This window comes from Lepisosteus platostomus, chromosome 5 (assembly GCF_059453375.1).
Source record: "Lepisosteus platostomus isolate fLepPlt1 chromosome 5, fLepPlt1.hap1, whole genome shotgun sequence".
Taxonomy (NCBI): domain Eukaryota; kingdom Metazoa; phylum Chordata; class Actinopteri; order Semionotiformes; family Lepisosteidae; genus Lepisosteus; species Lepisosteus platostomus.
In genome coordinates this window covers 5,174,441-5,201,923 of record NC_142615.1, presented here as the reverse complement: position 1 = coordinate 5,201,923, position 27,483 = coordinate 5,174,441, and the positions used below count along the sequence as shown (strand labels likewise).

Sequence of the window (27,483 nt, the reverse complement as noted above, 5' to 3'; positions counted from 1 at the left end):
GCACTGTACTGGTTTCTACGCTGCTCTTTGAGGTGTTGTACCCTAGTGGTGTAGTGATGGATGTTGACTGATTCAGTGAATAATGTCTTACCTTGAATTTCCCTGCCAGTGTCTTTCCTGTCACGGTTGACCGTGTCGTCTGCAGGACCTGGCCAATGTGGTTGATGAACTCTTTCAGGCAGTGCTGAAACTGTTCATTCATTTCTTAGAAACACACAACAAGGAAACAAATGAGTCAACTGAAGATCCTGAAGCTCTATAGTCTTGAACTTAGACTGGACTACTAGGGGATCTAATTTTCACAGCTCAACACCGCCTCCATGTGGCTCCTCAGTGACACTGCTCTGGGAGTGAAGCTGTCTGGTTTTTACCTTGCATGGTTCCTTGTTGGCTCCAAAGCAGTTGGTCCCCAGGTAAGGGCATAAGGTGACAGCGTGGTTTCTTCTCCTTGATGATCCTCAGAGCCTGCTTGTTTGTCCCGGACTTCTCCAGGCGCTGAAAGCACAGACAGACATGTCGACTCAGGAAAGGGGTAGGATGCCAGCCCTCTGTGCTTGAGTGGAGTGTCTCACACCGACAGGCTGGAGGAACTGAGTCTCTCCAGTCTGAAGGGAGTGTCCCACACTGACAGGCTGGAGGAACAGAATCTCTTCAGTCTGAAGGGAGTGTCTGTTGGTGGCACTGTTGTACCTCCTGACCAGTCTAGAGAATCAGTAATTCTTTGTCGTTCTCAGTACAGGTCAGGGCTATATATATAAGGTCCACAGTACTTCTCCTACCTGGATGATTCTCTCCAGGTGTCGGGATCCTCCAGTCTGTCCACATTCTTGAGTTTGTGTCCAGTCCCGCACCAGGAAATAGAACCCCTTTATTAGAGATTGAGAAAGATCTCATATCAGCTTACCTTACAAAGTCATGAAATCTTATCTAGCTCTATAGAAGAGCCTCTGTCACCGTCCTATGGCGCAGCTCAAGTAATAACACGTGCTTGAGAATGATTGAAATCCTTCTTCTCCCAAGAGATTGATTAGCTTAATCAATACTCTGAGTGAATTCTGACTGCTGTTATGATGCCTGCAAATCTGCTTTCTTCCAAGTGGACACTGCATGCCTTAGTAAACTGGTATTGCTCATTAAATCCACCAGCTGCCTATGAGTCTGCCTACGAGTCTGCTACATACCCTCCATTTCTTGTGTTTTATTTCAATCCTGTCTCTCCTCTCCCTGCCCTGTTGTCCTCAACATAATAACCTCTTCAAACCCTTATAAGACAATCAGACAGCACAGAAACCGCCCTGGTCAAAGTCCCTAACAATCTGTTTATGGCTTCAGACTCTGTTTCTCTTCCTATCCTTTTAGACTTCAGTGCTGCTTTCGTCACTGTTAACCATGAGATCTTACTCTCTTGTGTTGAGACTGTGTTTGCAGTTTCTGACACTGCTCCCAAATGGTTCAGGTCTTATCTGATGCCAGGGGCTCTACTATTCAGCATTGACTTGTATCTACGTGGTCAATTATTAAGATCACATGGTCTGATCTATCATTTCAACGCTGATGATGCTTAAAGCTATATCTGTACTAAGCCTGACACTGAAGTGGCTGTCTCTGCACTGACTGTATCTCTAATATAAAAGCCTGGGTGACTCCAAATCTCCTTATCTTAAACTACAACAAGACTGAAGTCATGCTGCTCAGCACCTGTGTTACACTAAGGTAAAGCCAGTGTAGTAGCCCTATCTGTGGACAGCGCTGTGCTTGAATTTTAATCAAAATTGAAGAATTTAGGAGTGACCCTAGCTTGACTTCCTGCTCAGGTGCAAGTGATCACATTACTCCTATCCTGGAATCCCTGCAGTGACGTCCTGTCAGGTTTCATGTCAACTTCAAAATCCTCCTGCTCACCTATAAGGCTCTACATGGCTTGGCACCTCAGTACCTGTCTGAACTATCATCACCCTACTCCCCACCTCACAACCTTCGCTCTTCTAACTCTGGTCTCCTAATTGTCTCCCAAGCATGTCTACACTCCATGGGTGACAGGGTCTTCTCCTGCTCTGCCCCAGAGCTCTGGAAATGTATCCCCAAGTACATCAGAGAATCACACTCCCTGAGCTCTTTCCAATCTAGAATCAAAACCTTTCTGTTCTGAAAGGCTTTTATTGAACCAATTACTTACTATTACTTAATTAGTGACTACTGCTGCACCTCGAACCACCTGTCTTACTTATTTGTTATTTTATATACTTTGGCATTTGCTTATAATGGTTTTCTAAAGTTAAGAACTTTGAGATGATACTTTTAAAACATGCTACATAAAACAAAGTAGTTCAAGTGAGGGAGCTGCGTCAGCATGTGTAGGCTGCAAAGGAACAAGTAACAGGTTTATTCCCTGCTGAAAAGAGAAGAGAGAAAACAGAAACGTTTCTTCTCTTTTCAGCCTGGAATTAACATATTTGTTCCTTTACATAAAATAAAGTTTATTATAACATGTTATTTTTACATGTCCAGGTAAAAAAGACATCACCTGGTTTGCAGGTGATAAAACAGATCTGAACTTTTTTCTGTTCACTGAAGAGTAAAGTTCGTACCTGAAAATGCTGCAGGTCAAAGGCGGCTCCCCCCTTTTGTACCACAAGATGCAGCAGCTGCAAACAGAGTAAACACAGGCCATCCGTGTGTCAGAGGCAGGCAGAGACAGAGAGAGACAGCCATCGGTTCTCTTTATTAAAACTGTCTGTAATTGCAGAGTTAATTATCTCTGTTTTGGCAACAGTGTAATTTACCACTCATGGCAATAATCCTGAGACAGAATTTGAATCTGTCAGACAGTCTGATAGAGACAGAGGTAATAATAATAATTGCTTACATTTATAGCGCTTTTCTGGACACTCCACTCAAAGTGCTTTACAGGTAATGGGGAATCCCACTACCACCACCAGTGTGCAGCCCCACCTGGATGATGCGACGGCAGCCATAGTGCGCCAGAACGCTCCCCACACACCAGCTCTCAGTGGGGAGGAGAGCAGAGTGATGAAGCCAGTTCAGAGAGGGGGGTTATTAGGAGGCCTTGATTGGTAAGGGCCAATGGGAAATTTGGCCAGGACACCGGGGTTACACCCCTACTCTTCTCGAGAAACGCCCTGGGATTTTTAATGACCACAGAGAGTCAGGACCTCGGTTTTACGTCTCATCTGAAGGACGGTATCTGTTTACAGTCTAGTGTCCCCCTCACTATACTGGGGCATTAGGACCCACACAGACCGCAGGGTGAGAGCGCCCCCTGCTGGCCCCACTAACACCTCTTCCAGCAGCAACCTTAGTTTTTCCCAGGAGTCTCCCCTCCAGGTACTGACCAGGCTCACACCTGATGAGCTTCAGTGGGGGGGGCTGCCAGTTGTGAGTTTCGGAGTGATATGGATGCTGGTACTCAAACATGGATGCACATATAAAACAAATATACAAATCCAATCACATCCAATCACACAGGCAGACACACATTGGGAAAGATGGGACTTGCCTACTCATATAGCTGTGTGAGGGAAACCAGGCAGCACAGAGCATCACACACAACAGCACCTCGAGTCATGCAGTGCTGCACTCATGCCACATGTCACCAGCAGGGGGCGAACTCACACCCCGGTCCACAGTCCCAGCTGAAGGACCTGTGATACCGAGAGGCTCCTGGTTTCAGCCCCCAGCTGCACCACAGCTCCCTTGCTCAGGCGCTGCCCAGCACATCGGGGGATAAGACCGCGGCCGAGCGCTGTACCTCCAGGTAGTCCAGGTCTGTTGTCTTCACATCAGTGTGGACGTTGAAGATCTGGGAGAGAGGACAGGGGGGGACACGTGAGCTCTCTGGGAGGCAGCAAGGGGCTCACAGTCACTCCGGAAGGTGGGACAAGGCCCCACAATTCTCACCACGTGCGAGCTGAGAAAGACGCTCAGGGCACACAGCTTCACGCTCAGCTCCATCTCCCGCGACAGATCCACGGAGCCCTCAGTGTCCACCAGGAAGACAGCCAACTGGACAGAGGGGACAGAGACAGTGTTCAGAGAAGAGCTGCAGTGGTCATCTGTCCCCCCCTCCCCTCCAGTACCAAGACACAGCTGGAAGAGCTTTACACTAAGGGTGGGGGGAGTGTGGAGCAAGCTGCCCAGCCAATGGTTCAATGACCTAAATCTTCCCACTCCTGAGCAGAGATCGGTTTCCGGTTTGTCACACAGATACCCCGGGTGTGGACAAGGGGGTCCCAGGGGCTGGTGAGGGGCAGAAGAGCTCTTGTTCCTGCCTGTTCAAGATGCCTGCAGGGTCTGTGAATGACTGAGTTGGACCAGCGCCTGTCTGAGCCATAGAGTCGTACCCCCTATAACAGACAAATTCCCAGCTCGGACGGTGCTTGCCTTGCCCTCCTGCGTCTCCAGGAACAGAGGCTGGCTCCAGATGAACACACCCTTCGTCATGGTCTCAGTTCCAGGCCGCCACTCGAACCCTCGCAGAGGCTCACTGTCACTCATCCTGTCCCACTCGTCCTGAGTCCACAAGAAAGGGAGCTTTCACAACCAGGGCCATAAAACGCTGCTTTACACAGAGAGTGGAGGGGGTGGGGTGCTCTCACCATGTTAGACAGCTTGCGAAGGACGTAGTTGAGGAGGAAGGACTTGCCCTTCCTCCTCTCCCCGACAATAGACACCACACAGACCGGAGTCTCCCTCACATCTGGGCGCAGGAAACATTGCCGAAGCACGTCCTCTTGGAACAGGAGGGAGCCATCAGGCCTGGCCTGGACCAGCTGAATGGGCCTGCCAGGGCCCTGGAGGTGGAACACATTTAAAACTGAGACCAGGAGGTCTTTACACAGAGGGTAGTGGGAGTGTGGAGCAGAGTGCTGATGCTCACTGGAATGGCGCCTCTCTCCGATAGAGTGCTTGCCACTGCACGAGGATCACAGGTCAGTTAATGTCCACCCATCCCACGGTGTACACTTTGCACCTGCAGCACCAGGATTCCCCAGCAGGGCGGCGCAAGTGCATCTGGGTTTCAAAATGCCCCCTGTAGCCTGGTTGGCAGGCTGGTGGCGTCATGAAGAAGAGACCCAGCGTTCCATAAACCAGCCTCTGTGTCACCCAGCAAAAAACAAAACCACATCTCACCTCCTCTCTCGTGAACTCGTGGTCACACTGGATAATTTCAGGCCTGGAGGAACTGCCCAAGGAGCTGGAGCACTGAGGCTCTGACAGCAGGGGGCTCTCTACCTCCTCCTGCTCAGGCTCAGGAATCAGGGGGTCTAAAGACATGCTGGAGCAGAGGAGAGAGAGACTGAGACGTGATCAGAGCCACTCCAGAGCCAAAGACAGCACAGGACTTGAATGGCCGGACCAGCTGTCCTAGACCTGAGATGCATTTGAGTTTAAATCGTAATAGTACCTTCTCTCCGACAGGTTATGAGAATCAGAATTGCCCATGACTGCTACTGTCCCAAGTCACAATAATCCTGTTTAGACAAAGAAAAAACAGGAACAAGGTCCAATTCAAGCATGATTGCATAAATAAATACACACACTGACAGATGAGAGCAAAGTAACACACAGTATCAATCACACACTGACAGATCAGAGCAGGGTAACACATAGTACTGATCACATATTGACAGATCAGAGCAGTGTAAAGCATAGTTCTGATCACATATTGACAGATCAGAGCAGTGTAACGCATAGTTCTGATCACATATTGACAGATCAGAGCAGTGTAACGCATAGTACTGATCACATATTGACAGATCAGAGCAGGGTAAGACATAGTACTGATCACATATTGACAGATCAGAGCAGTGTAACGCATAGTACTGATCACATATTGACAGATCAGAGCAGTGTAACGCATAGTACTGATCACATATTGACAGATCAGAGCAGTGTAACACACAGTAGCAATCACACACTGACAGATCAGAGCAGCATAACACAGTACTCATCACACACTGACAGATCAGAGCAGTGTAACACACAGTAGCAATCACACACTGACATATCAGAGCAGGGTAACACAAAGTAGCAATCACACACTGACAGATCAGAGCAGGGTAACACACAGTACTCATCACACACTGACAGATCAGAGCAGTGTAGCAGAGTGTCAATCACACACTGACAGATCAGAGCAGGGTAACACACATTATCAATCACACTCTGACAGATCAGAGCAGGGTAACACAGTACTGATCACACACTGTCAGATCAGAGCAGGGTAACACACAGTACTGATCACACACTGACAGATCAGAGCAGGGTAACACACAGTACTCATCACACACTGACAGATCAGAGCAGTGTAACACATAGTAGCAATCACACACTGACAGATCAGAGCAGTATAACACCCAGTACTGATCACACACTGACAGATCAGAGCAGTGTAACACACAGTAGCAATCACACACTGACAGATCAGAGCAGTATAACACCCAGTACTGATCACACACTGACAGATCAGAGCAGGGTAACACAGTATCAGTCAGTGATCTTGTATCTTATATTACCTGTTTCTGTCCTGCTTCTGTCCTGGTTATTGTTGTAAAAGGTGGCTCTATAAAATGTTAAAATGTGGGGATTGAATATTTATACAAACAGCAGATTTCAGTTTTTTTATTTTTCTTAAGAATATTTCCTAATATAAAACAGTGTCACATTAAAATAATTAATGATGCATTTCAGTTCTTAGAAATATAAATATCACAGATAACTCAATTTCAATGTAGGTTTTGTAATTCAGTAAAATGCCAGAATTGGTCAAGGGTCTGAATTCTTTTGAAAGGTCCTGTATATGTAGAAATAATTCATACTTGTACATTCTTCATTCCTAGGCAGAATTTCCAATAACCCCTTGTAATATCAAGGCCTGTCATCCTTTTTAACTTTTTTTTTCACACCTTTTTTTCTACCTTCACAATTACATCAGTGAATTTTAGCCTGAAGTTGTTTTGGTCATTACTCACGGCAACACTGCATTAGAAAAAAAAACATTTAATTTCTACAGTACTTACATCTGTGAAGAATCAGTCCAGGTTGTAGTCATGTGTGTAAGCATTATGAAAAAGGTTTTGTTTTTTTTCATGTTTTTCAAGCATTCACTTCAAAATATGTTTTTGTCAGATTACTTTATGTACTTTATAACGACTGTATAACACAATTAAAACACCTGTAGAAAGCTTCACAGCCGAAATGTTGTGTGTTTTCTTTCTTCTGTTTTCAGCAGAGAATAAACCTATACTTCTTCCAAAGCACTTCATTGCCGACAACACCGCTGTATGCCACACTGTTCGTGCATTGATCAATAAATAAACCCCGATTGATTAATTTATTGCAATTAGAACACGTCAATAAATATCGCAGTGGATGAATACAACCTTACCAGCTGCTCCTACACTCCTAGTGATTCCTGAAGTCTCACAATACCTCACAAATCCTTAACGTCTGGTGTCAGGTCATCGACTCAGCCACCACCTCCCTCAGTTTGTTAATTCGGACTCGTTAATCCACCCGAATCTCACGGGTTGGTTTCTGATTGGATCAACCACACGTTTCCTTTTATCCGAAATGACCGTTAAATCTCTGGGAGAACCAACTCCAACATGGGTGGGTACAGCAGGAGAAGAGACTTTTTTTTTTACTTTGTTTTCTGTTGATAACCCACCATTTAATTCTTCTTGATGCTGGCGGTGAAGACGCAGCTGCCGTTCAACAGCTTGCAAGCTCCTGAACTGACCGCAGAGCACAAGCAGGAAGGTGCAGCAGGAAGCACAGAGCGACAACAAAAAAAAACAACACGTCAAATCGAAAGGTCGAAGTCTTGGGTTTTTTTTTTTAAATGAGATCGGAAAGTTTCAGACCTGGTTGAAAACTTGGTCAACTGTTCAACCCCTGAAATGTAGAAATTGTAGCAGCGTGAGGAATATCAGGCCCACAGATCAACGCTGTGTACAGAAACGGATTAGCAGGGCTAAAACTAAAGTAATTTTCCGTTTTCAGGCAATATTTCCTGTGTTTGTTGTGGATGGGCAAATACTGTGAGCTATGAAGGACCATGTGCACGCCGCCCTTATTAATTCAATTCAATTTATTTTTATATAATATAATCACAACAAGGTTGCCCCAAGGTGCTTAACGATACAATTGACGATACATTTTGTCAATACTGTCCGATTAGACAGTGTCAATTCTCCGACAGGAATGGGATGGTCGTTTTCAACAGGTGCGTACATCGCCCAGCGTCACGGGCTAACCAAATACATCCAGAAAGTGTCTTAATATCCAAAATCTTTAAAGTTAAAAAAAAAAAATCGCTCCGTTTTAGGGGTCTTGCGAGATGGTGTGTGGCATTTCAACACAAATCGTCAACCTTAACATTCAATGAGTAAAGCTGTCGCATAAATCGGTCTACAGTTGGTGATCATCTAGAAAATTTAAAACGACACAAGCTTCCCCTTCAAGAGTGCGGCTTCATCCCTCTGCTCTCCTCCCCACTGAGAGCTGGTGTGTGGGGAGCGTTCTGGCACACTATGGCTGCCGTCGCATCATCCAGGTGGGGCTGCACATTGGTGGCGGTAGTGGGATTCCCCATTACCTGTAGAGCGCTTTGAGTGGAGTGTCCAGAAAAGCGCTACATACTGTAAGTGTAAGCAATTATTATTATAATTGTAAGCTGTAGAACTGGGTCGAGTCACACACAGTCTTCCGTCTAGATTAAATGTTGTACTGCACATGATCTGCTGGTGTCCACTGTTCCGTTTTTGTTTTGTTGCTATACAGTAAGAGATTGTACTGAACGCATTATGGATTTCTGTACTAAATCCAAACATTTATTCCATCTATCGACCTACACTGTGACAAAGACAAGAAACACTCCTTAGAGCTCTTGCTGGCACAGCGTCTTAACAAAACTTGAAAAATGTGAAGATTCCTCAGGACAGGAACTAGGGGATCTGTGTGGAGCTGGACTAGGCTGAGGCCTGGGTGGGTTGGGGACAGGATAGAGGTTGCTGGAGCGTCAAAGTACAGGTGTATTCTGGGAAAGCTCAGCGGTCAAGCCCAGTGGAGAAGTGTTCTCCGAACCACAGGCCAGGCAGGAGCCACCAGTGTCTGGAGGAGTGGGGGTATCACCAGATGAGATGGCAGCTACAGAGGATCTTATGAAGAGTGAAGAGGTGCAGGACCAAAGGTCTGTGGACCACAGTACAGAAGAAGTAACCCACAGAAATCACAGAGAGACGTGCTGCACGCTGAGCTTCCTTTTGTCTGAGAATGAAAGTGAAACAGGAGAGGTGTGTGACAATTACAAGCCTGCTGTCTCGCATTCAGTCTTTTGTAGTTTACAATCTTATTGAAAGCCCTGCACTTGTCTAGTTTTAAATGTAACCTTCCAGGTGATCTCTGGTTTTTGATTTAACCACCAGTGTCTGGAGCAGTGGGACATCACCAGACGAGATGGCAGCTACAGAGGATCTTATGAAGAGTCAACACACTGATGATTCTGAGAAATGACAGCACTTCTGAGAGATAACAGGGTGAGAGGGGTGGAGACGTGCAGGAACACAGGCCTGGGGGCCTCAGTACAGAAGAAACTCACGGAAACCACAGAAAGATGTGCTGCATGCTGAGCTTCCTTTCTTCTGAGAATGAAAGTGAAACAGGAGAGGTGTGTGACAGTTATAAGCCTGCTGTATCGCATTCAGCCTTTCGTAGTTTACAATCTTATTGAAAGCCCCGCACTTGTCTAGTTTTAAATGTAACCTTCCAGGTGATCTCTGGTTTTTGATTTAATCTAAATCTGTTTGTATTTAACCCTTTATTGCACAATTATTTCTCTTATTTGACCACTCAATACACTTTATATTGCAACAAAAGACTGGTGCCTTTTGTGCTAGAATCTTATGTGTTAAATATAGAAATACATTTTATTTTACTTCATTATAAATGCATGCATTATTCATACAAACATTACACTGCAGAAGTAAAATGTGACTAAATAAGATCAGTCGGCTTGATAAATTAAAAGTGGGTGAATAAAGTGACTATGGCTGATGGACGTTACAGGAACAAATGAAGGAGTATTTATAAATGTTATAAATAAGACATCTCACAATAGTAAACATGCTAAGAAAATATCAAACTATCACCAAATATAAGCGTTCTCTTAGTGTTAGTTGAAAGACCAATGTCCCAGTTAACCCAGAGCAGTCCCAGACAGCCTGAGTGAGGAGACCCTGCAGTCAGACTGGAGCACTGTCTCCTCTGCAGTCACACTGCACCGTGTATTAAACTAGTCTTATCTGTGACCACCCCTCCCACTGAGACAAAGCCAATCTTACAAGATTTTGCAGATGTCTTTACAGAAATTGGGCTTTTTGCAGGTGAATGCACTATCCACCTCAAACCAAATGCAGTTCCTGTAGTATACCCACTGAGACGCATACCTCATGCACTGCGGAGCCGTCTTAAGGAGGAGTCGCACAACATGGAGAAGTCCGGCATCATTGCCCGAGTCACAGAGCCAACGGAATGGGTTAATGCACTTGTGGTGGTGGAGAAACCTCGCACGGGTAAACTCTGAGTATGCCTTGATCCAAGGGATCTGAACAAGGCTTTCAAACGTCCACACTACCCCTTGCCGACGTTTGAGGACATTACACCAAAGTTGGCTGGAGCGCGCTATTTCAGTGTCCTGGATGCTAGGTCAGGTTATTGGGCTGTCAAGCTCACAGAAGAGTCATCAAAACTAACCACGTTCAACACGTTCAACAGATTCCTACGCCTGCCCAGCTCAAGACGAGTTTCAGCGGAAGATCCATGAGACATGTGAAGGCCTCGAAGGTGTGACAACGATTGTTGATGACTTCTTGGTCTATGGGAGAACCAAGGAGGAACACGACAGGGACCTTCGCACTATGCTACAACGGTCCCGAGAGCGAGGAGTCCGACTCAACCCAGAGAAAAGCACGATCTGCGCCACTGAAGTCAGCTACTTTGGACATCTCCTCACCGTGGATGGATGAGTACAAGGTGTGTGTAGAGTCCAGATCTCTCAGTACAAGGTGTGTGAAGAGTCCTGTTCTCTCAGTACAAGGTGTGTGTAGAGTCCAATTCTCTCAGTACAAGGTGTGTGTAGAGTCCTGTTCTCTCAGTACAAGGTGTGTGAAGAGTCCTGATCTCTCAGTACAAGGTGTGTGTAGAGTCCTGTTCTCTCGGTACAAGTTGTGTGTAGAGTCCAGATCTCTCGGTACAAGTTGTGTGTAGAGTCCAGATCTCTCGGTACAAGTTGTGTCAAGAGTCCTGTTCTCTCGGTACAAGGTGTGTGTAGAGTCCAGATCTCTCAGTACAAGGTGTGTGAAGAGTCCTGTTCTCTCAGTACAAGGTGTGTGTAGAGTCCTGTTCTCTCAGTACAAGGTGTATGTAGAGTCCTGTTCTCTCAGTATGATGTGTGTAGAATCTTTCACTTTATTTTACTGGTGATGTTGCCAAGCTGTGTTCTATTGTGTTGTGTCCGCAGGTCAGTGTGACTGCAGAGGACACAGTGCTCCAGTCTGACTGCAGGGTCTCCTCACTCAGGCTGTCTGGGATTGCTCTGGGAATACTGGGACACTGGTCTTTCAACTTAAACCAATAGATTACTGTCTCCTTTCTTTTTATCATAGTTCCCAATATTATGAATGCAGATGTTTATATATATATATGCATCAGCTGTATGTTTTCTGTTTGACTAAATTGACTCAACAAGCTCGGCAGCATTTTAATTGCAGTTTGATTTTCTAGAAGAGACAATTTGTTTCAGAACTTAGACTTGAAATACAATTCTGGCAGAGAGGGCTTTGCTGCACAACAGCTTGAAGGCAGCAGTGTGAAAACATCAGATCTTAAACCAAGCCGTTGTTAGTATTGCTGTCTCATGGCTCTGGTGCCTTGGTTTCAGTTCTGGTCCTGGGGTGTTATCTGGGTGGAGTTTGCATGTTCTCATGTGGTCATGTGGGCTGCTTCTGGGAGGATTGTGGGTAGAATGGAGTTGTAGTTTATTTCAAAGATAGTTGAGTGGAAATTGCTGGAGTCAGACTGAAAACCCAAAGACACCTGAGATATGTAGTTTTTATTCATTTTAATCTCTGAAAGGCACAATCATCCTGAAACATGAAGTAAACAAAGAGTCTTGTCTGAACTCGAGTTCAAAAACCTGTCAGGCAGGCTTATAGGTCCTGCTAGCTGTAGACCTGAGGAGACGTTACTCTCCACTATTGAGGATTCATAACAACTGTAGATCTGGCGAGACGTTACCCTGCACCAGTGAAGTCTCAGTTCACAACTGTAGATCTGGGGAGAAGTTACCCTGCACCAGTAAAGTCTCAGTTCACAGCTGTAGACCTGGGGAGAAGTTACCCTGTACCAGTGAAGTCTCAATTCATAACTGTACACCTGGGGAGACGTTACCCTGCACCAGTGAAGTCTCAATTCACAACTGTACACCTGGCTAGAAGTTACCCTGCACCAGTGAAGTCTCAATTCACAACTGTAGACCTGGGGAGAGGTTACCCTGCACCAGTGAAGTCTCAATTCACAACTGTAGATCTGGGGAGAAGTTACCCTGCACCAGTGAAGTCTCAATTCACAACTGTAGATCTGGGGAGAAGTTACCCTGCACTGGTGAAGTCTTAATTCACAACTGTAGATCTGGGGAGAAGTTACCCTGCACCAGTGAAGTCTCAATTCACAACTGTACACCTGGCTAGAAGTTACCCTGCACCAGTGAAGTCTCAATTCACAACTGTAGATCTGGGGAGAAGTTACCCTGCACCAGTGAAGTCTTACTTCACAACTGTAGATCTGGGGAGAAGTTACCCTGCACTGGTGAATTCTCAATGCACAACAGTAGACCAGAGATGAAGTTACCCTGCACTAGTGAAGTCTCAATTAATGAAGGCCTGAGGAGAGAATGAACCTGGACTAGCTAATTAGGTCTCAATTAACAAGCTTGTGTTTGTGTATTTCTTTGTTATAGGTGCTGTGACTCTATGTAGAGTCATATAAAAGACTCAAACCCACCTGAGTGAGTAAAGTGTTTAAGGGCTTGTGCTGGTTTGAGTCTCTGTAACAGGGGAAGGAGAGAAATCCAGATGATTTCTGTTCCCACCACAGCAGGAGGGCTGCTGGACAGGGTTCATATCAAGGTCTGTAGGAGAATGTTGGGCACTGTGGACACAGAGAGGGAGTCATCAGCGCCAATGGGCTCTACTGCATATCCAGGAATTTCCTCATTACTGAAAACTCCACCTGGGGCTGTAGCGCCCCCTACTGTTCACCCCTCTGCACAGCGCACAGTGGTTCCCATGTCTGCACCCTGTACCTGTGGTCTCTAGTGAAGAAAAGACACCTGAGGATAAAGAATGGATTCGATAGTCTCTTTGTGGGTCTGGCTCGGGGTTTCGAGAGGGTGGCTGTCACTGTGACTTCGTCTTTGTCTTTGTCTTGAAGAACTTGACGATGGCTGACAACGCCCCCACCCCCGCACTAGTTGCCACCCCAACCCCAGTGTTTACTGCCATAATGCCTCCGACAACCAGGCCTCCAGCCACGCCCGCAGTCGCGGTCAGCACAGACCCGACCACTACACAGCCCACCTTCACGCCAAACATGATGTTGTGTTTCTGCAGGAACTTCTTACGCTCAGCAGCCATAAACTCTTTATACTCCTTGAAATACGATTCAATTTGGTCTGGCACGCAGTCCAGCAGCTCCTTCTCCTTTCTCTCCACTGTCTCCTTCATCGTGTCTGGACGTGTCAGCAGTACCTTTCCCTATGGAAAAGGGGGAGCAAGGTCACTTCAGTGCAAACGGTCGTCCCTACGTCCTCTGACCTTCCCCCGGACACCTCAGAAATAAGCAAGTGGCTGCCCAACGACACCCCAAAAACAAGCAGAAGCTCGCTGCCCAGGACACCCCAAAAACAAGAAGGTATTTCTCTGCTTGATCTCTCTCTAAGGAAACGGGGTGCAAGGTTGTTTTACAGCAGAGGGCAGCACACTACGTCTTCTGAACTGCTCAGAGCTCACCTCAAGATACCCCAGACACAAGCAGGAGCCCACCTCCAGGTACCCCAGACACAAGCAGGAGCCCACCTCCAGGTACCCCAGACACAAGCAGGAGCCCACCTCAAGAGACCCCAGAAACCAGCAGGAGCCCACCTCAAGAGACCCCAGACACAAGCAGAAGACACCCCAGTGGAGCCCAGTAGATTACACACACACACGACACTGACAAGCACTCTCTCACATTCTCACACCCTCCCCGTGTCTCACACACACACACTTTCTCTCTTATACACACAAACGATCACACACACTCTCTCACAGCTTCCAAGTTTCTCTCCCACACTCTCTCACACCCTTCCCATTTCTCACACAAACACACACATACTCTCACCCTCCCAGTTTCTCTCACACACACACACTCACCTGCTCATTCAGAAAGTCGGTGAATTCCTTCTTTGCCCTCTCGATGATTAACTTCTGTCTCTCAGAGCTCAAGAACTGTGAGAACTCCTGGAAATCCTGTGGACTGACTTCACCCTGCACACGGGTCAGCAGCTCTTTCTCCTTCTGCTCCACATTCCCCTTTATCCCCAGTGTGCTGTTGTGTATGATCGATCTCTGAGGAAACAGAGCACAGGGTCACTTTAGAGCAGAGGGCATCACACTACGTCCCCCAAACTTCTCAGGGCTCCCCAGAAACAAGCAGGAGCCCACCTCAAGATACCCCAGACACCAGCAGGAGCCCACCTCAAGATACCCCAGAAACCAGCAGGAGCCCACCTCAAGATACCCCAGAAACCAGCAGAAGACACCCCAGTGGAGCCCAGTAGATTACACACACAGTTACTGACAAGCACTCTCTCACACTCTCACACCCTCCCCGTTTCTGTGGTTTCCGTGGGTTTCTTCTTCTGTACTGAGGCCCCCAGGCCTGTGTTCCTGCACGTCTCCACACCTCTCACCCTGTTATCTCTCAGAAGTGCTGTCATTTCTCAGAATCATCAGTGTGTTCACTCTTCATAAGATCCTCTGTAGCTGCCATCTCGTCTGGTGATACCCCCACTCCTCCAGACACTGGTGGCTCTTGTCTGGCCTGTGGCTCAGAGAACACTTCTCCACTGGGCCTGACCGCTGAGCTTTCCCAGAATACACCTGTACTGTGACACTCCAGCAACCTCTATCCTGTCCCCACCCCCCCCAGGCCTCAGCCTAGTCCAGCTCCACACAGATCCCCTGGTTCCTGTCCTGAGGAATCTTCACATTTTTCAAGTTTTGTTAAGACGCTGTGCCAGCAAGAGTGTTTCTTGTAGGTCTTTGTCACAGTGTAGGTCGATAGATGGAATAAATGTTTGGATTTTAGTACAGAAATGCATAATGCGTTCAGTACAATCTCTTATTGTATAGCAACAAAACAAAAACGGAACAGTGGACACCAGCAGATCATGTGCAGTACAACATTTTCTGGACACTCCACTCAAAGCTCTTTACAGGTAATGGGGAATCCCACTACCGCCACCAATATGCAGCCCCACCTGGATGATGCGACAGCAGCCATAGTGCGCCAGAACGCTCCCCACACACCAGCTCTCAGTGGGGAGGAGAGCAGAGGGATGAAGCCGCACTCTTGAAGGGGAAGCTTGTGTCGTTTTAAATTTTCTAGATGATCACCAACTGTAGACCGATTTATGCGACAGCTTGACTCATTGAATGTTAAGGTTGACGATTTGTGTTGAAATGCCACACACCATCTCGCAAGACCCCTAAAACGGAGCGATTTTTTTTAAACTTCAGATTTTGGAGATTAAGACACTTTCTGGATGTATTTGGTTAGCCCGTGACGCTGGGCGATGTACGCACCTGTTGAAAACGACCATCCCATTCCTGTCGGAGAATTGACACTGTCTGATCGGACAGTATTGACAAAATGTATCGTCAATTGTATCGTTAAGCGCCTTGGGGCAACCTTGTTGTGATTATATTATATAAAAATAAATTGAATTGAATTAATAAGGGCAGCGTGCACATGGTCCTTCATAGCTCACAGTATTTGCCCATCCACAACAAACACAGGAAATGTTGCCTGAAAACGGAAAATTACTTTATTTTTTGCCCTGCTAATCCGTATCTGTACACAGCGTTGATCGGTGGGCCTGGCATCCCTCACGCTGGTACAATTGAAACATTTCAGGGGTTGAACGGCTAACGCAGACCAAGTTTTCAACCAGATCTGAAACTTTCCCATCTCATTTAAAAAAAAAAAAACAAGACTTCGACCTTTCGCTTTGACGTCTTGTTTTTTTTTGTTTTCGCTCTGTGCTTCCTGCTGCACCTTCCTGCTTGTGCTGTGCGGTCAGTTCAGGAGCTTGCAAGCTGTTGAACGGCAGCTGCGTCTTCACCGCCAGCATCAAGAAGAATTAAATGGTGGGTTATCAACAGAAAACAGAGTAAAAAAAAAAAGTCTCTTCTCCTGCTGTACCCACCCGTGTTGGAGTTGGTTCTCCCAGAGATTTTACGGTCATTTCGGATAAAAGGAAACGTGTGGTTGATCCAATCAGAAACCAACCCGTGAGATTCGGGTGGATTAACGAGTCCGAATTAACGAACTGAGGGAGGTGGTGGCTGAGTCGATAACCTGACACCAGACATTACGCATTTGTGAGGTATTGTGAGTCTTCAGGAATCACCAGGAGTGTAGGAGCAGCTGGTAAGGTTGTATTCATCCACTGCGATATTTATTGACGTGTTCTAATTGAAATCAATCAATCAATCAGGGTTTATTTATTGATCAATGCACGAACAGTGCGGCATACAGTAGTGTTGTCAGCAATGAAGTGCTTTGGAAGAAGTAATAGGTTTATTCTCTGCTGAAAAGAGAAGAAAGAAAACGCACAACGTTTCGGCTGTGAAGCCTTCTTCAGGTGTTTTAATTGAGTTATACAGTCGTAATAGAGTACATAAAGTAATCTGACAAAAACATATTTTGAACTGAATGCTTGAAAAACATGAAAAAAAAACAAAAACAAAACCTTTTTCATAATGCTTACACACATGACTACAACCTGGACTGATTTGTCGCAGATGTAAGTAGAAATGAAATGTTTTTTTTTTTTCTAATGCAGTGTTGCCGTGAGTAATGACCAAAACAACTTCAGGCTAAAATTTAGTGATGTAACAGTGAAGGTAGAAAAAAAGGTGTGAAAAAAAAAGTTAAAAAGGATGACAAAAAAAAAGGATGAGGCCTTGATATTACAAGGGGTTATTGGAAATACTGCCTAGGAATGAAGAATGTACAAGTTTGAATTTTGTTTCTACATATACAAGACCTTTCAAAAGCATTCAGACCCTTGACTAATTCTCTCATTTGACTGAATTACAAATCCTACATTGAAATTGAGTTCTCTGTGATATTTATATTTCTAAGAACTGAAATGCAACATTAATTATTTTAATTTGACACTTTTTTATGTTAGGAAATATTCTTAAGAAAAAACAAACTGAAATCTGCTGTTTGTATAAATATTCAATCCCCACATTTTAACATTTTGTAGAGCCACCTTTTACAACAATAACCAGGACAGAAGCAGGACAGAAACAGGTAATATAAGATACAGGATCACTGACTGATACTGTGTTACCCTGCTCTGATCTGTCAGTGTGTGATTGATACTGTGTGTTACGCTGCTCTGAGCTGTCAGTGTGTGATTGATACTGTGTGTTACACTGCTCTGATCTGTCAGTGTGTGATTGATACTGTGTGTTACCCTGCTCTGAGCTGTCAGTGTGTGATTGATACTGTGTGTTACCCTGCTCTGATCTGTCAGTGTGTGATCAGTACTGTGTGTTACCCTGCTGTGATCTGTCAGTGTGTGATTGATACTCTGCGTTACCCTGCTCTGATCTGTCAGTGTGTGATTGATACTGTGTGTTACACTGCTCTGATCTGTCAGTGTGTGACTGATACTGTGTGTTACCCTGCTCTGATCTGTCAGTGTGTGATTGCTACTGTGTGTTACCCTGCTCTGATCTGTCAGTGTGTGATTGCTACTGTGTGTTATCCTGCTCTGAGCTGTCAGTGTGTGATGAGTACTGTGTGTTACCCTGCTCTGATCTGTCAGTGTGTGATGAGTACTGTGTGTTACCCTACTCTGATCTGTCAGCGTGTGATTGCTACTGTGTGTTACCTTGCTCTGATCTGTCAGTGTGTGATGAGTACTGTGTGTTACCCTACACTGATCTGTCAGCGTGTGATTGCTACTGTGTGTTACACTGCTCTGATCTGTCAGTGTGTGATCAGTACTGTGTGTTACGCTGCTCTGATCTGTCAGTGTGTGATCAGTACTGTGTGTTACACTGCTCTGATCTGTCAGTGTGTGTATTTATTTATGCAGTCATGCTTGAATTGGTCCTTGTTCCTGTTTTTTCTTTGTCTAAACAGGATTATTGTGACTTGGGACAGTAGCAGTCATGGGCAATTCTGATTCTCATAACCTGTCGGAGAGAAGGTACTATTACGATTTAAACTCAAATGCATCTCAGGTCCAAGACAGCTGGTCCGGCCATTCAAGTCCTGTGCTGTCTTTGGCTCTGGAGGGGCTCTGATCGCGTCTCGGTCTCTCTCTCCTCTGCTCCAGCATGTCTTTAGACCCCCTGATTCGTGAGCCTGAGCAGGAGGAGGTAGAGAGCCCCATGCTGTCAGAGCCTCAGTGCTCCAGCTCCTTGGGCAGTTCCTCCATGCCTGAAATTATCCAGTGTGACCACGAGTTCACGAGAGAGGAGGTGAGTTGTGGTTTTGTTTTCTGTTGGGTGACACAGAGGCTGGCTTATGGAAAGCTGGGTCTCTTCTTGATGACGCCACCAGCCTGCCAACCAGGCTACAGGGGGCATTTTGAAACCCAGATGCTCTTGCGCCGCCCTGCTGGGGAATCCTGGTGTTCCAGGTGCACAGTGTACACCGTGGGATGGGTGGACATTAACTGACCTGTGATCCTCGTGCAGTGGCAAGCACGCTAACCAAGGTGATATCTGAGAGATATTCCAGTGAGCATCAGCACTCTGCTCCACACTCCCACTACCCTCTGTGTAAAGTTAAATGCCTCCTGGTCTCAGTTTTAAATGTGTTCCACCTCCAGGGCCCTGGCAGGCCCATTCAACTGGTCAAGGTCAGCTCTGATGGCGACCTCCTGTTCCAAGAGGACGTGCTTCGGCAGTGCTTCCTGTGCTCAGATGTGAGGGAGACTCCGGTCTGCGTGGTTTCTATTGTCGGGGAGAGGAGGAAGGGCAAGTCCTTCCTCCTCAACTACCTCCTGCGCAAGCTGTCTAACATGGTGAGAGCACCCCACCCCCTCCACTCTCTGTGTAAAGCAGGGTCTTATGGCCCTGACATCCCACCCCCACCTCTCTCTGTGTAAAGCAGGGTCTTATGGCCTTGGTTGTGAAAGCTCCCTTTCTTGTGAACTCAGAACGAGTGGGACAGGATGAGTGACTGTGAGCCTCTGCGAGGGTTCGAGTGGGGGTCTGGAACTGAGACCATGACGAAGGGTGTGTTCATCTGGAGCCAGCCTCTGTTCCTGGAGACGCAGGAGGGCAAGGCAAGCACCGTCCGAGCTGGGAATTTGTCTGTTGTAGGGGGTACGACTCTATGGCTCAGACAGGTGCTGGTCCAACTCAGTCTTTCACAGACCCTGCAGGCATCCTGAACAGGAAGGAACAAGAGCTCTTCTGCCCCTCACCAGCCCCTGGGACCCCCTTGTCCACACTCGGGGTATCTGTGTGACAAACCGGAAACCGTTCTCTGCTCAGGAGTGGTTTAGGTAGTTAGTACTGTAGCTCATTGAGCCATTGGCTGGGCAGCTTGTTCCACACTCCCTCCACCCTTTGTGTAAAGCTCTTCCAGCTGTGTCTTGGTACTGAAGGGGAGGGGGAAGACAGATGACCACTGCAGCTCTGCTCTGAACACTCTGTCTCTGTCCCCTCTCTCCAGTTGGCTGTCTTCCTGGTGGACACTGAGGGCTCCGTGGATCTGTCGCGGGAGGTGGAGCTGAGCGTGAAGCTGTGTGCCCTGAGCGTCTTTCTCAGCTCGCACGTGGTGAGAATTGTGGGGCCTTGTCCCACCTTCTGGGGTGACTGTGAGCCCCTTGCTGCGTCCCAGAGAGCTAACGTGTCCCCCCCCCCGTCCTCTCTCCCAGATCTTCAACGTCCACGCTGATGTGAAGACAACAGACCTGGACTACCTGGAGGTACAGCGCTCGGCCGCGGTCTTATCCCCCCAATGTGCCGCGCAGCACTCGTCCTGAGGTGCAGCTGGGGGCTGAAGCCAGGAGCCTCTCGGTATCACAGGTCCTTCAGCTGGGACTGTGGACCGGGGTGTGAGTTCGCCCCCTGCTGGTGACATGTGGCATGAGCGAAGCACTGCATGACTCGAGGTGCTGTTGTGTGTGATGCTCTGTGCTGCCTGGTTTCCCTCACACAGCTATATGAGTAGGCCAGTCCCATCTTTCCCAATAATGATAATGTTACTTTATTAGCCCCTATACAATTTCTTGCATTCAGAATTCCTCTTTTCGCAGACCCCAGCTTGCTCTCCATGAGACACAGACAGGGAGAGAAGCTGGGGGTCAGAGTACAGGGTCAGCCATTGTGCAGCGCCCCTGTAACAGCTGGGGTTAAGGGCCTTGCTCAGGGGCCCAACGGAGTTGGATTCCTCTGTCGGCTGGATTCCTTAGCCACAGAGCCACCACTCCGCCCAATTCGGGGTCTGCCTGTGTACAGTATGTGATTGTATTTGTAGATTTGTTTTATATGTGCATCCATGTTTGTTTTTATGAGTGCCTGTGTCTCTATCAGACTGTCTGACTGACAGGTTCAAATTCTGTCTCAGGAGTATTGGCATGAGTGGTAAATTACACAGTTGCCAAAACAGAGATGATTAACTCTGCAATTACAGACAGTTTTAAGAGAGAGAACCGATGGCTGTCTCTCTCTGTCTCTGAATAACGGATGGCCTGTGTTTACTCTGTTTGCAGCTGCTGCATCTTGTGGTAGAAAAGGGGGGAGGCGCCTTTGACAAGCAGTATTTTCAGGTACGAACTTGACTCTTCAGTGAACAGAAAAAAGATCAGATCTGTTTTATCACCTGCAAACCAGGTGATGTCTCTCTTACCTGGACATGTAAAAAAAACATGTTATAATAAACTTTATTTTATGTAAAGGAACAAATAATAGGTTAATTCCAGGCTGAAAAGAGAAGAAACGTTTCTGTTTTCTCTCTTCTCTTTTCAGCAGGGAATAAACCTGTTACTTGTTCCTTTGCAGCCTACACATGCTGACGCAGCTCCCCCACCTGAACTACTTTATTTTATGTAGCATGATTTAAAAGTATCATCTCAAAGTTCTTAACTTTAGAAAACCATTATAAGCAAATGCCAAAGTATATAAAATAACAAATAAGTAAGACAGGTGGTTCGAGGTGCAGCAGTAGTCACTAATTAAGTAAAAGTCAGTAATTGGTTCAATAAAAGCCTTTCAGAACAGAAAGGTTTTGATTCTAGATTGGAAGAAGAGCTCAGGGAGTGTGATTCTCTGATGTACTTGGGGATACATTTCCAGAGCTCTGAGGCAGAGCAGGAGAGGCCTTGTCACCCATAGAGTGTAGACATGCTTGGGAGACAGTTAGACCAGAGTTAGAAGAGTGAAGGTTGTGAGGTGGGGAGTAGGGCGATGATAGCTCAGACAGGTACTGAGGTGCCAAGACATGCAGATCCTTATAGGTGAGCAGGAGGATTTTGAAGTTGATATGAAACCTGACAGGAAGCCAGTGCAGGGACTCCAGGATAGGAGTAATGTGATCACTTTTGCATCTGATCAGGAAGTAAAGCTAGGGTCACTCCTAAATTCCTCAATTTTGATTGAAATTCCAGCACAGTGCTGTCCACAGATAGGGCTACTACATTGGCTTTACCATAGTAGTACACAGGTGCTGAGCAGCATGATTTCAGTCTTGTTGTAGTTTAAGCTAAGGAAATTTGGAGTCACCCAGGCTTTTATATTAGAGATGCAGTCAGTGCAGAGACAGCCACTTTAGTGTCAGGCTTAGTACAGATATAGCTTTAAGCATCATCAGCGTAGAAATAATAGATCAGACCATGTGATCTTAATCATTGATCACGTAGATAGAGGTCAGTGCTGAGTAGTAGAGACCCCGGCATCAGATAAGACCTGAACCATTTGGGAGCAGAAACTGCAAACACAGGCTCAACACGAGAGAGTAAGATATCATGGTTAACAGTGACGAAAGCAGCACTGAACTCTAGAAGTATAAGGATAGGATGAGAAACAGAGTATGAAGCCATAAACAGATTGTTATCTGTGCTGTCTGATTGTCTTATAAGGGTTTGAAGAGGTTATTGTGTTGAGGACAACAGGGCAGGGAGAGGAGAGACAGGATTGAAATAAAACACAAGAAATGGAGGGTATGTAGCCGACTCGTAGGCAGACTCATAGGCAGCTGGTGGATTTCATGAGCAATACCAGTTTACTAAGGCATGCAGTGTCCACTTGGAAGAAAGCAGACTTGCAGGCATCATAACAGCAGTCAGAATTCACTCAGAGTACTGATAAAGCTAATCAATCTCTTGGGAGAAGAAGGATTTCAATCATTTTCAAGCACGTGTTATTACTTGAGCTGCGCCATAGGACGGTGAGAGGGGCTCTTCTATAGAGCTAGATAAGATTTCATGACTTTGTAAGGTGAGCTGATATGAGATCTTTCTCAATCTCTAATAAAGGGGTTATATTTCCTGGTGCGGGACTGGACACAAACTCAAGAATGTGGACAGTCTGAAGGATCCCAACACCTGGAGAGAATCATCCAGGTAGGAGACGTACTGTGGATCTTATATATATATATAGCCCTGACTTGTACTGAGAACGACAGAGAGGTACTGATTCTCTAGACTGGTCAGGAGGTACAACAGTGCCACCTACAGACCACAGACTAAAGAAACTCAGTTCCTCCAGCCCGTCAGTGTGGGACACTCCCTTCAGACTAAAGAGACTCAGTTCCTCCAGCCTGGGGGTGTGATATATCCCCTTCAGACTGAAGGGACTCAGTTCCTCCAGCCTGTCGGTGTGGGACACTCCCTTCAGACTAAAGAGACTCTGTTCCTCCAGCCTGTCAGTGTGGGACACTCCATTCAGACAAAAGAGACTCAGTTCCTTCAGGCTGAGAGCTGTATTGTTTCAGACACAGAGGGCTGGCATCCTACCCCTTTCCTGAGTCAACATGTCTGTCTGTGCTTTCAGCGCCTGGAGAAGTCCGGGACAAACAAGCAGGCTCTGAGGATCCTGAAGGAGAAGAGGCCACGCTGTCACCTTATGCCCTTACCTGGACAAAAACTGCTTTGGAGCCAACAGGGAACCATGCAAGGTAAAAACCGGACAGCTCCACTCCCAGAGCAGCTGACCTGATCCCATTGACAAGTGACACTGAGGAGCCACAGGGAGGCGGTGTTGAGCTGTGAAAATTAGATCCCTTAGTAGTCCAGTCTAAGTTCAAGACTATAGAGCTTCAGGATCTTCAGTTGACTCATTTGTTTCCTTGTTGTGTGTTTCTAAGAAATGGATGAAGAGTTTCAGCACTGCCTGAAAGAGTTCATCAACCACATTGGCCAGGTCCTGCAGACGACACAGTCAACCATGACAGGAAAGACACTGGAAGGGAAATTCAAGGTAAGACATTCTTCACTGAACCAATCAACATCCATTTCTACACCACTAGGGAACAACACCTCAAAGAGCAGCGTAGAAACCAGTACAGTGAAGTAAAGCCCAGTGAGATAATGGTAGAAACAGTACAGTGCAGTAAACTACAAGTCATACTGTGTGTAGAGGGTGATGCGAACCATCAGTTGTTCTAATGTGATTTCTGTCAGTTGTTGAGAATGAATTGTCACAGAAAGTGTTAAGCCCAGTTAAGCCTCACTTACCTTATTATGTTCTCTGTAGGAGATGGCGCATCTGATTCTGGGAAGCAACTATAGAATTTCCTCCCCCGCAGAGGTGAGTCTCTCCCCTTCCTGCTGACCCAGAAAATCTTTTAATCCTTTCCCTGTTGCTGTCTTCAGTCTGTTCAGAATATTGTCAACCTGTCAGTGTGAGACACTCCCTTCAGACTAAAGAGACTCAGTTCCTTCAGCCTGTCGGTGTGAGACACTCCCTTCAGACTAAAGAGACTCCGTTCCTCCAGCCTGTCGGTGTGAGACACTCCCTTCAGACTAAAGAGACTCAGTTCCTCCAGCCTGTCGGTGTGAGACACTCCCTTCAGACTAAAGAGACTCAGTTCCTTCAGCCTGTCAGTGTGGGACAATCCCTTCAGACTGAAGAGACTCAGTTCCTTCAGCCTGTCAGTGTGGGACAGTCCCTTCAGACTGAAGAGTTCTTTCTGCCTGTCAGGGTAGATTACTCCTTGAAACATGTTTCTGGGCGTCTTTGATTCCAGAATACTTGTATCAAGATCAGTTCTATCTGTAACCCCTTTGCTTCCTCCTCCAGCTCCTCCATGCCCTCTACCAGAATACTCTCCAGAAGCTGAAGCAGGAGTTCACCATCTTTCTGAATGAGCAGGTAAGAGTGTGTACGAGTGTGACAGTGTAAGTATTAGGGTGTGAGAGAGTGTGTGCACACACTGTATGTGTGTGTTTGAGCGCCTGGGCTTGATCATGCACGACATCACACTGGGGCATAGGAAGACTGTGGGTACAGAAGGAGGAAGATCTGCTGGCCCGTGTGCAGGGTGAAGTCAGTCCGCAGGATTTCCAGGAGCTCTGTCAGTTCTTGAGCTCTGAGCAAGAGAGGTTCCTGAAGGAATACACTCTCCTCATCATCGAGAGGGTGAAGGAGGACTTCACTAACCTGTGTGTGTATGAGCAAGAAACTGGGGTGGGGAGGCGTGGGAGAGTCTATGTCCTTGAGAGTGTGTGTGTATGAGCGAGAGACAGTGTGCGAAAGAGAGTATGTGAGAAACAGGGAGGGTGTGAGAGAGTGTGTGTGTGATTGTGTGTATGAGAGAGAGAGAGTGTGAGAGAAACTGGGAGGGTGTGACAGTGTTTGTGAGAAACGGAGGGTGTGAGAGTGTGAGTGTATGAGAGAGTGTGTGTGAAACGGGGAGGGTGTGTGAGAGTGTTTGTCAGTGACTGTGTGTGTAATCTACTGGGCTCTACTGGGGTGTCTTCTGCTTGTGTCTGGGGTATCTTGAGGTGGGCTCCTGCTGGTTTCTGAGGTATCTTGAGGTGGGCTCCTGCTGGTTTCTGGGGTATCTTGAGGTGGGCTCCTGCTTGTGTTTGGGGTATCTTGAGGTGGGCTCCTGCTTGTGTCTGGGGAGCCCTGAGCAGTTTGGGGGGTGTAGTATGATACTCTCTGCTCTAAAGTGACCCTGTGCTCTGTTTCCTCAGAGAAAGAACATGCACAACACCACACTGGAGATGAGGAAGACTGTGGTACAGAAGGTGAAAGATCTGCTGGACCGTGTGAAGGGTGAAGTCAGTCCACAGGATTTCCAGGAGCTCTCTCAGTTCTTGAGCTCTGAGCGAGAGAAGTTCATCATTGAGAGGGCGAAGAAGGAATTCACCAACTTTCTGAATGAGCAGGTGAGTGTGTGTGTGAGAGAAACTGGGAGGGTGAGAGGATGTGTGTGTTTGTGTGAGAAATGGGAAGGGTGTGAGAGAGTGTGGGAGAGAAACTTGGAAGCTGTGAGAGAGTGTTTGTGATCGTTTGTGTGTATGAGAGAGAGAGAGTGTGTGTGAGACACGGGGAGGGTGTGAGAATGTGAGAGAGTGCTTGTGTGTGTGTGTGTGTGTGTGTGTGTGTGTGTGTGTGTGTGTGTGTGTGTGTGTGATCTACTGGGCTCCACTGCGGTGTCTTCTGCTTGTGTCTGGGGTATTTTGAGGTGAGCTCCTGCTTGTGTCTGGGGTATCTTGAGGTGGGCTCCTACTTGTGTCTGGGGTATTTTGAGGTGAGCTCCTGCTTGTGTCTGGGGTATCTTGAGGTGGGCTCCTACTTGTGTCTGGGGTATCTTGTGGTGAGCTCTGAGCAGTTCAGAAGACGTAGTGTGCTGCCCTCTGCTGTAAAACGACCTTGCACCCCGTTTCCTCAGAGAGAGATCAAGCAGAGAAAGATCTGCTTGTTTTGGGGGTGTCCTGGGCAGCGAGCTCCTGCTTGTTTTTGGGGTGTCCTGGGGCGGCCACTTGCTTATTTCTGAGGTGTCAGGGGGAAGGTCAGAGGATGTAGGGACGACCTTTTGCTCTGAAGTGACCTTGCTCCCTCTTTTCCATAGGGAAAGGTACTGCTGAAACTTCCAAACAAGATGGAGGAAACAGTGGAGGGAAAGGAGAAGGAGCTGCTGGGCTGCGTGAAGGGCCAAATCAAATCCAAACAGGATTTCGAGGAGTATAAAAAGTATATGGCTGCTGAGCGTAAGAAGTTCCTGCAGAAATACAACATCATGTTTGCCGTGAAGGTGGCCTCTATAGTGGCCGGGTCTGTGCTGACCGCGACTGCGGGTGTGGCTGGCGGCCTGGTTGTGGGAGGCGTTATTGCTGTAGAGGTTGGGGTTGGGGTGGCAACTGGTGCGGGGGTGGGGGCGTTGTCAGCCATCGTCAAGTTCTTCAAGACAAAGACAAAGACGAAGTCACAGTGACACCCACCCTCTCGAAACCCCGAGCCAGACCCACAAAGAGACTATCGAATCCATTCTTTATCCTCAGGTGTCTTTTCTTCACTAGAGACCACAGGTACAGGGTGCAGACAAGGCAACCACTGTGCGAAGTGCAGAGGGGTGAACAGTAGGGGGCGCTACAGCCCCAGGTGGAGTTTTCAGTAATGAGGAAATTCCTGGACATGCACTAGAGGCCATTGGCGCTGAGGACTCCCTCTCTGTGTCCACAGTGCCCAACATTCTCCTACAGACCTTGATATGAGCCCTGTCCAGCAGCCCTCCTGCTGTGGTGGGAACAGAAATCATCTGGATTTCTCTCCTTCCCCTGTTACAGAGACTCAAACCAGCACAAGCCCTTAAACACTTTGCTCACTCAGGTGGGTTTGAGTCTTTTATATGACTCTACAGAGAGTCACAGCACCTATAACAAAGAAATACACAAACACAAGCTTGTTAATTGAGACCTAATTAGCTAGTCCAGGTTCATTCTCTCCTCAGGCCTTCATTAATTGAGACTTCACTGGTGCAGGGTAACTTCATCTCAGGTCTACAGTTGTGCATTGAGAATTCACCAGTGCAGGGTAACTTCTCCCCAGATCTACAGTTGTGAATTGAGACTTCACTGGTGCAGGGTAACTTCTCCCCAGATCTACAGTTGTGCATTGAGAATTCACCAGTGCAGGGTAACTTCTCCCCAGATCTACA

General features: G+C 47.0%; 3 protein-coding genes across 38 annotated transcripts in view; 1 reads left to right on the top strand and 2 right to left on the bottom strand.

The window, feature by feature from the left end:
* Positions 1 to 27,483, bottom strand: part of LOC148662626 (uncharacterized) — a 783,119-nt gene that overhangs the window by 584,999 nt on the left and 170,637 nt on the right. For 4 of the 8 annotated variants that reach the window (XR_015936827.1, XR_015936826.1, XM_088632182.1 and 1 more), the window contains exon 23: positions 14,493 to 14,687. Coding sequence is in view for 4 of the 8 variants with exons in the window: in XM_088632182.1 (XP_088488308.1) it covers positions 14,493 to 14,687 (195 nt within the window). In the remaining 4 variants the exon portion in view is untranslated. Of the gene's footprint in view, positions 1 to 12,127; positions 13,836 to 14,492; positions 14,688 to 27,483 lie in introns of those variants that run through there. The other 4 variants (XR_015936828.1, XR_015936829.1, XM_088632184.1 and 1 more) reach the window with 4 other exon arrangements.
* Positions 1 to 27,483, top strand: part of LOC148662628 (uncharacterized) — a 224,638-nt gene that overhangs the window by 63,124 nt on the left and 134,031 nt on the right. For all 29 annotated transcript variants that reach the window (XM_088632156.1, XM_088632160.1, XM_088632157.1 and 26 more), the window contains one exon: positions 25,517 to 25,711. In XM_088632156.1, coding sequence (XP_088488282.1) covers positions 25,517 to 25,711 — 195 coding nt within the window. The remainder of the gene's footprint in view (positions 1 to 25,516; positions 25,712 to 27,483) is intronic.
* Positions 91 to 7,757, bottom strand: LOC148662632 (RING finger protein 112-like). Its single transcript, XM_088632311.1, has 10 exons — positions 7,409 to 7,757; positions 6,537 to 6,583; positions 5,426 to 5,492; positions 5,152 to 5,296; positions 4,617 to 4,811; positions 4,402 to 4,530; positions 3,919 to 4,023; positions 3,770 to 3,820; positions 2,589 to 2,645; positions 91 to 204 (listed from the first exon to the last, which is right to left on the bottom strand). Exons 3-10 carry the CDS (start codon positions 5,461 to 5,463, stop codon positions 199 to 201), a joined length of 726 nt encoding a protein of 241 aa, XP_088488437.1. The 5' UTR covers positions 5,464 to 5,492; positions 6,537 to 6,583; positions 7,409 to 7,757; the 3' UTR covers positions 91 to 198.

Excerpts from the sequence above, each read along its gene's own strand:
- LOC148662632 (XM_088632311.1), bottom strand. The coding sequence starts at position 5,463 with ATGGGCAATTCTGATTCTCATAACCTGTCGGAGAGAAG. Across the intron at positions 4,812-5,151 it reads ACGAGTTCACGAGAGAGGAG|GGCCCTGGCAGGCCCATTCA; the intron begins GTGAGATGTGGT and ends TTCCACCTCCAG. Across the intron at positions 4,531-4,616 it reads TTCGCAAGCTGTCTAACATG|GACGAGTGGGACAGGATGAG; the intron begins GTGAGAGCACCC and ends TTGTGGACTCAG.